The 8,516-nt window shown below is 39.4% G+C and overlaps 1 protein-coding gene across 1 annotated transcript in view; it reads left to right on the top strand.

Moving 5' to 3' along the window:
* Positions 1-8,516, top strand: part of LOC101980314 (DNA annealing helicase and endonuclease ZRANB3-like) — a gene marked incomplete at its 3' end in the record, with an annotated part of 124,136 nt that overhangs the window by 10,134 nt on the left and 105,486 nt on the right. The window contains exon 2 of the mRNA XM_013346651.2: positions 1,800-1,981. Coding sequence (XP_013202105.1) covers positions 1,800-1,981 — 182 coding nt within the window. The remainder of the gene's footprint in view (positions 1-1,799; positions 1,982-8,516) is intronic.

Genomic DNA, 8,516 nt, shown 5'->3' with positions numbered 1-8,516 from the left:
CTATTAACCAGTGAGGTGGGATGGGAACTGTGAGGGGTCTGCGTTCTAGGCTATTAACCAGTGTGGCGGGATGAGAACTGTGAGTCTGTTCTAGACTCTTAGCAAGTGAGGCAGGATGAGAACTTTGAGTCTGTGTTCTAGACTCTAGTGAAAATACAATTAAATGGGGAGGGCTACTACAATGGAAGGGCCAGTAAGTAAGACGAAGACTCATTATTCTTTCCCAAGATGTGTCTTCCTTTTCTTCCTAAGCCAGAGTTTTTGTATATGCTATACTTCTTCCAAGAACTCTTATTGATCCCGTCTGTTTTAGTTACTAATTAAGTTTAATATATATGCATATATACTTAATATATATGCATATTAACATACATATGTTAAAATCACATAAAGGACATATATATATGTGTGTGTGTGTGTTTGTGTATGTGTGTGTGTTCTCTTCTAAACCCCCAGATATAAAAAAAACAAGTCTCTATTCTTTCCCAGCTCAATACAAGTACCATCCTACAGACATTTTTTCAGAACATCTGTATTTACTACTAGATAGCCAGAGTCCAACACATAATCTACTCTGTGTGTATACTTAGACTCTTATTTCTGAATGCACAGTGCCATGGAATTCAAGAGGTTGGGTGCTAAGCATTTTAAACTATGGCTCTCTTTAGGGAAAATATTCTGTCTATTAAAAACAGGTTTTTTTTTTTTTTTACTGTGATTTAGCCACAAAGCAGAATGTGTAACTCGGACACATTTCCGATGATGAATAGAGGAAATACCTACAACTTTGCCTCACTTTTGCTATTTTGCCTATATGGTCTGAGAATTTTGCCGTTCTGGATTTTATCATTCTAGATACGTCATTTTCTCCTCACCCTCTTTTTGAGACTAATTCACACCACGTAGCCCTAGCTGAGCTGGAACTCAGTGTGTAGACCAGACTGGCCCCCTGAGTTCTGGCACCACTGTGCACAGTGTGAGTGGTACTTTTTAAGAGAATTATTTAAAAATGAACTCTACTATATCTTTCATTCCCCAAATTTTCCTAGACAATAACTGTTGCTTTATTTTATATGTTGGGGCACAGGCAAAGCTCAGAGCAAAACTTTGTGCATTAGTCGGTTCTTTTTCACACGGGGCCTGGAGATGGAACTCAGGTCCTCAGGCTTGTGGGGTAAGCACTTTTCCTCACTGAGTCAGCTCGCCCAGGAATTTTTAAATCACCTAAGACTTGCATTCACTGTTGTTGTCGTTGTTTTGGTTTATTTTTCTTTGTTTGTTTGTTTGTTTTTTTGAGACAGGGTTTCTCTGTAGCTATGGAACCAGTCCTGGAACCAGTCCATAGACCAGGCTGGCCTCGAACTCACAGAGCCTGCCTCTACCTCCCAAATGCTGATTAAAGGTGTGCGTAACCACCTCCACCTGGCGCATTCATTTTTTTCTTTTTTTCCCCCTGAGATCGGATTTCTCTGCAGCTTTGGAGCCTGTCCTGGAACCAGCTCTTGTAGACCAGGTTGGCCTCGAACTCCCAGAGATCCGCCTTCCTCTACCTCCCAAGTGCTAGGATTAAAGGTGTCCGAGGTGGAATTTTAGCTTAGTAGTAGAACACTTGTTTAGCTTTAGCAAGTCCTGGGTTTCGTCCACAGCACCATAACAAACAGAAAAGAAAAATAATTCAGAAGTCTTAAATGTTGCTAGTTTTGTAAAAATCCAGTTGATACATGACTCTTTTTCAGTGTTATGTGTGGGATTCTGTGATGTGGTTAATAATAACTTCCACACCCCTTTGTTTGTTGTAGCTCCTTGTATCCAGGCTCACCATGCCTACGGCTGGTAACAAAAAGAAGGCTCCTACACCTCAGATTTCTTCTTTAACAAGTGAATCATATACACAGTTGGATTTTTTACCTGATAAACTTAGAGAAAAGCTGCTTCCATTCCAGAAAGATGGCATCATTTTTGCCCTCAGAAGAGATGGCAGGTAAAGTACTTTGATAAGGCATGCTAAAAATTACTTTTAAAAAAAGCACTAAAAATGCCAACCTCTGTTTAATTCGTTCTTTCCAAATATCTCAAATCTTTGTATAGTCAAAGTGACTGTAATGAAATAGACTTTATCCATAAGCTGTAGTTGACTTATACTTGAGGTGGAAATACATTGAACAATACTGTGCTTCAATTGCATTTGGTTTATTTATGCTTGCTGTACATATATAGCAACATGTACTTGTTGAGTTCAGTTTGCCAGAATCACCATGTGAGTTCTGGGGATCAAACTCAGGTCTTCTTGTATCTTTTTAAAATTGTTTTGTTTTGTTTTTTTTGAGCTGGTGTCTCTCTACATAGCCCAGGCTGTCCTGGAACTTACTATGTAGACCAAGCTGACCTCAAATTTAGAGATCCACTATGTAGACCAAGCTGACCTCAAATTTAGAGATCCGCCTGCCTCTGCCTCCCAAGTGCTGGGATTAAAGGCTTGAACATATTAGTTTAGTTCCAGATAGGTGGTGGTGGCACACACCTTTTAATTCCAGCACTCAGGAGGCAGAGGCAGGTGGATCTCTCTGAGTTTGGGGCCAGCCTGGTTTACAAGAGCTAGTTCCAGGACAGGCTCCAAACCTACAGAGAAACCCGATCTCAGAAAAAAAAAAAAAGATATTGGTGTTGTTCCTATTATGTGCATTTGTATTTATGGCTATAAATGATACCTATGATTATTAGGCTTTTTTCACCTTATCCCTATATCTTTCCAGTTTTTCCTAGCTAAGCATCTCCTTTGTAGATTTACTTTGTTAAGGGTTAGATCACTCTATATCCACAATGTCTGTGTTTAGGTTTCAGTTGCAAATGCCATCCGAAACTGGCACTTGATGGCCTTTAGCTTCTTTAGTTAGTTAGTAGTTGTTTCTTTGTGCTTGTCTCTGAAAACTGGGTAAGAAGTGCATGCTTAAGTCTGAGCCACTTGCTCTCTATGGTCTTGGGCGTGCTTCTTAAACAGGTGATCCTTCGGCTTTATCAGCTGGAACGTGCCTTTGTATTTCCCATCACTGCAGCTACAACAGAATGCTTCCCTTGCAGTGCTCAACTAGTGCCTGCTTTCTTTCAGTGAGCTAATCTCAGGAATTTCCAAGTACTTGTCCTAAGGCTGTTAACCATTCCTAGAAAAATATGAGTCTGCAATACAATGAGAAAAATAAGAAGTGAACTGTTTACAAAGCTAAATTTATTCATTTTGAGGGTGTGTTGGCATGTACTATAAATTCCAGCACTTAGGATATATGTGAGTCAGCCCTACAGACCCTTTCTCAAAAGAAAAGAAAACCAAATAAAAGTGGATCAAACATGCATTTTTACGGCAGAGCTTTTCACCTTTCTTGTAATTAGAATTGTCCTTTTTTTTTTTTTTGAGTAGTTAAAATTTTGAATGGTATTATTTAGCAAATGAAAGATGAACAGTGTTGTGATGGTTTCCTGTTAATTTTTTGTTTATTAGAGCTTGAATTTTTTTAAAAATGAATAAGAAAATAGAATCTATTCAACAACAAAAGAGAGCTTTGGGGTGAAGAACTATGGTACAGGTGGCTCATGTCCCATAAACACATGAGCATGTATGTGTTTAAAGGAGCTTCGAGTGGATAAGCCAAGATGTTACTAGTGTAAATATTGTTAGTGTATTAATGGGTGAGTGATGAATTCCGGTAAGCGTAGTTTTTATTGGCGGCTATTCTAAGCATTTGAAAATTATTTTATTTTATTTTATTTTATTTTATTTTATTTTTTTTGGTTTTTCGAGACAGGGTTTCTCTGTAGTTTTGTTGCCTGTCCTGGAACTAGCTCTTGTAGACCAGGCTGGCCTCGAATTCCCAGAGATCTGCCTGCCTCTGCCTTCCGAGTGCTGGGATTAAAAGCGTGCGCCACCACCGCCCAGCAGCATTTGAAAATTTTTGTTAAGTGAATAATATTAAGTCACTCCAAATCTTGTTTGTGTAATAGCTTCTAATTTGGAGTGTTTGTCTCTGGAATTTTGCATTCTCAGAATAATTCATTTTCATCATGCTTTCCTTTTTATTTATCCCATTTTGGATTTTTGAACATAGAAAATTCGTGATTAGTGTTTGTTGATTCTAGCAGGTTCTCAGGCAGCACCTCATCATTTTCCTCTCATCCTTTCTTTTTCTATAATTCAGCTAGCCTTTTACTTCAAATTCTTTTTTTTTTTTTCTCAGTTTTTTTGAGACAGGGTTTCTCTGTAGCTTTGGGGCCTGTCCTGACACTAGCTCTGTAGACCAGGCTGGTCTCGAACTCACAGAGATCCGCCTGCCTCTGCCTCCCGAGTGCTGGGATTAAAGGCGTGCGCCACCATCGCCCGGCTTTATTCTATTTTTAGTAATGTTTTTACACCCTCTGTGTGCTAGATAATAGCTTTGCTTTGTTTTTTTGTTTTGTTTTGAGACATATCTCTCTACATAGCTCTGGATTTCCTAGAGCTCTCTATGTAGATCAGGCTGGCCTCAAACTCACAGAGGTTCCCCTTCCTCTTCTTCTGAGTGCTGGGATTAAAGGCATGCGCCACCATCGCCCGGCTTTATTCTATTTTTAGTAATGTTTTTACACCCTCTGTGTGCTAGATAATAGCTTTGCTTTGTTTTTTTGTTTTGTTTTGAGACATATCTCTCTACATAGCTCTGGATTTCCTAGAGCTCTCTATGTAGATCAGGCTGGCCTCAAACTCACAGAGGTTCCCCTTCCTCTTCTTCTGAGTGCTGGGATTAAAGGCGTATACAACCATGCCTGGCTAATTAATGTCAATTTTTAGTTTTCTCTCTCAGTTCTAATCTTCTGTTTAACGAACTTACTCAGTTTTTTTTAAAGCCATTTTTCTTATTGATCTATAGTGTACATATAGAAAGGTATACAGATTATTTATGTAAAGTTTGTGAGATTTTCATTGTACTCATCTCCCAGATAAAAAAAGAGCATGATCCGAGAGGGGTGGCACATTTGTGTAATCCCAGAACTCTGGAGACTCAAGTATAAGAATTGTGAACTCCAGGCCATCCTGGGATGTATACTGAGACCATCTTTCAAAAAAGACAAAGCTAATAGCAAGAACCCGGTGGTGGTGGTGCACGCCTTTAATCCCAGAGGCTGGTGAATCTCTGAATTTGAGGCCAGCTTGGTATATAGAGTGAGTTCTGGGACAGCTGGGACTATATAGAGAACCACTGTCTCAGAAAACCAAACCAAACAACCAAACAAACAAACAAAAAACAACAATAATAGCAAGAAACTGTCATCTTGCCTCATAATCCCTCCTCCCCCTCCATCTTCAAAGGAACACTGTGCTGACTTCTAACGCTGTAGATTGCGATTTCCCCATTTATCTACAATTAGGTGTATTGAGCTTTTTAAATTAAAAAAGTAGAGATTTATTTATTTCATTTGATTGATGTATATGAGTGTGTATTGACATCACTGTTGTAAGTCGGGTTCCTTTTTCTAGGTACGTGCTGTCTAGCAGAATGTTCTGCCAGGATGGAAATGTCCCGTACAGAGACCATTCCAATCAATACCCATTTAGCAACCCGTGGCTATTGGATCTAAAAATGTAGCTAATGCAAGTAAAATGTACATTTTAAATTTTGGCTAGCTTGAATTAATTCAAATTTAAATCTGAAGAGTCATGTGTATCATCTGGCTATGAAGTGTTATAATGCAGTTGTACATTTATTCTATATATCTGTTAGGAACCTTCTTTTTTAAATTTATTTTTTAGTGTGTGTGTGTAGTGTGTGTATGTGTGTGTGTGTTGTGTGCATGTGCAACTGCATATGCCCACGCATGCCTGGAGGTTCGAGAGGAGGATATTGGACATCCTGCTTTATCATAGTCCTTAGAGACACTGCCTCTCAATGAACCTGGAGCTAAACTGGGAGACAGTAAGTCCCGGCAATCCTCCTATCTCTGTCCCCAATAGCTCTGAATTTACTAATGCACAGTTATTCTTGGTCTTTTATGTACTCCCGGGCATTTGAACCCAGGTCCTCATGCTTGCAGAGCAGGTTCTCTTACCCATTGAGCCATCTCTTTAGCCCACCAATTTTAGTTTTAATTATTTTATTTTTATTTATGTATATGCTTGCATATCTGTGTGTATAACATGTGTACAGGTGCCCACGGTGGCCAGAAGAGAGTATCAGATTTCTTGGAGCTGTAGTTAAAAACAGTTGTTAGCTGCTTGGGTGGAGGGAACCAAATTCAGCTCCTTTGCAAGAATAGGAAGTACTCCCAACTGCTGAGCTCTCTCTCCAGACTTTATTTTTAATATTAATATTAATTTCATTTATTATTATTATTGTTGTTGTTATTGTTGTTATTATTATTTTGGTTTATCGAGACAGTGTTTCTCTGTGGCTTTGGAGCCTGTCCTGGAACTAGCTCTTGTAGACCAGGCTGGCCTCAAATTCACAGAGATCCGCCTGCCTCTGCCTCCCGAGTGCTGGGGTTAAAGGCGTGCGCCACTATGGCCAGGCCCATTTATTGTAACTATTAAGGAAGGCACATGTGCCATTACGTGAGTGTAGCAGTCAGACAGCAACTCTGTGGAATTGGTTCTTTCCTTCCACCTTTATGTATAGATAGGTTCAAGGGATTGAACTCAGGCCACTAAGTTTGCATGGCAAACACCTTTGCCTGTCCTAGCCCCCAGTTTGGTATCCTTCTGCTTCCCAAACAGTTCCCTTTTTACTTTTCATGTAGATTTTATATGTGATCTTTAGCTTTTTCAGTTTTACTTACTTTGTTTAACATGGTAATACCCAGTTTCATCCATTTTCCTACAAATAATATATTTTTGATGTTTGTGATTTAATAATATGCGCTTATTATTACAATAATAATAATAATAATAATAATAATAATAATAATAAAGCCGGGCAGTGGTGGCGCACGCCTTTAATCCCAGTGCTCGGGAGGCAGAGGCAGGCGGATCTCTGTGAGTTCGAGGCCAGCCTGGTCTACAAGAGCTAGTTCCAGGACAGGCACCAAACTACAGAGAAACCCTGTCTCGGAAAAAACAAAAAAAAATAATAATAATATTTTTTATAGACCGCACTTCCTTTACCCTTTCATCTGTTGCTGGGCATTTGGGCTGATTTTGTGGCTTGTTATTGTAAATAGTGTTTCAGTAAACTTGAATGTGCATATATTTTTCCTGTCTGCTGTCTTTGGCTTTTAGTTCTCTACCCAGATGTGGTTGATCTGGATTATAGGGGCTTGTATTTTTTAGTTCTGTAGAGTTTATTTAATTAACTGATTTTGAAAGAAAAATACATTATGTTTGTCACCCAAGCTGGCCTGGAACTTGCTATGTAGCCATGACTGAACTCAATCTCACTTCCTCCTGCCCTGCCTCCTGTGTGCTAGGGTTGCAGATGTGCACTGACTGTCATTTAGTACTTTGAGGGGCCTCCATAGTCATTTCCACAGGACCTGCACGAATTATATTCCTACTAACCTGTGTAGCTCTCCATGCCTGCACATCCTCGGCAGCCTGTGCTTGATGACAGACTGTCTGGTGTTCTTCTTTTCTTTCTTTTTTTTTTTCTGGCTTTGGAGTAATCTGATTTTTTTTTTTTTTTTTTTTTTTTTTTTTTTTTTTTGTGGTTCCAACTTTCATTCACAGTCCCACAAAGGAAACTTTAACTCTTGCATCTTTTCCCACAAGCCCATAATTTCTGTAGTCTACAATGACTAGATCTTCCATATCAACTACCATAGTTAATCCTCGGATTGTTATAAATTATCTTTCTGTTGTAATTTTTCCTATATTCTCACTCTCCAGAAGTTTTAGTTCGTACGATTTTCTTTGTTCTACTTTTTGACATAGTGATACTATGCATTCACATTAAAGATTCCACAGTTGTTACCTGTACCAGTATCTTTTTAAAGAATCACATTCGTATATTTATTTTGTTTGTGTGCTTGCATGTACGTGTACATACCACAATGTACCAACCAGGCCAGAGGACAGCTTTTGGGACTTTCGTTCTCTCCTACCACTATGTGGCATCTCGGGGATAAAACTAGGATCATCAGGCGTGGCAGCAAGTGACTCAACTCACCGAGCCATCTGGCCAGCTCCCTGTCATGTCTTTGTCCCATGCTTTACTCTTGGGCTCTGTTTACATCTGTGTTAGACCTTTCGTCAGTATCCTTCATATCCCCTACTCTGTTTTATTTTAGATTTTGCCTTCTACATGTATAAACACCTGTGTGTAGATGTGCCCCTATATTTACCTGCTTGTGTACATTTCACACTACGAGGCCTTCCGTACACCTAGTCTCTGTGCTAGAGACTAGCACGCGTGTGTACTTCCCTTCACTCTAGTTTACTACCTTTTGCTACTCTTGTCCCGAGAAAGAAACTGATTTCTTATTAATAAAGAAACTGCCTAGGCCCATTTCATAGGCCAACCCTTAGGTAGGCGGAGAAAACAGAACAGGATGCTGGGAGA

This window comes from Microtus ochrogaster, chromosome 6, assembly GCF_000317375.1.
Source record: "Microtus ochrogaster isolate Prairie Vole_2 chromosome 6, MicOch1.0, whole genome shotgun sequence".
Lineage (NCBI taxonomy): Eukaryota > Metazoa > Chordata > Mammalia > Rodentia > Cricetidae > Microtus > Microtus ochrogaster.
The sequence above is the reverse complement of the archived record's forward strand: the minus strand, read 5'-3'. Positions and strand labels throughout refer to the sequence as shown.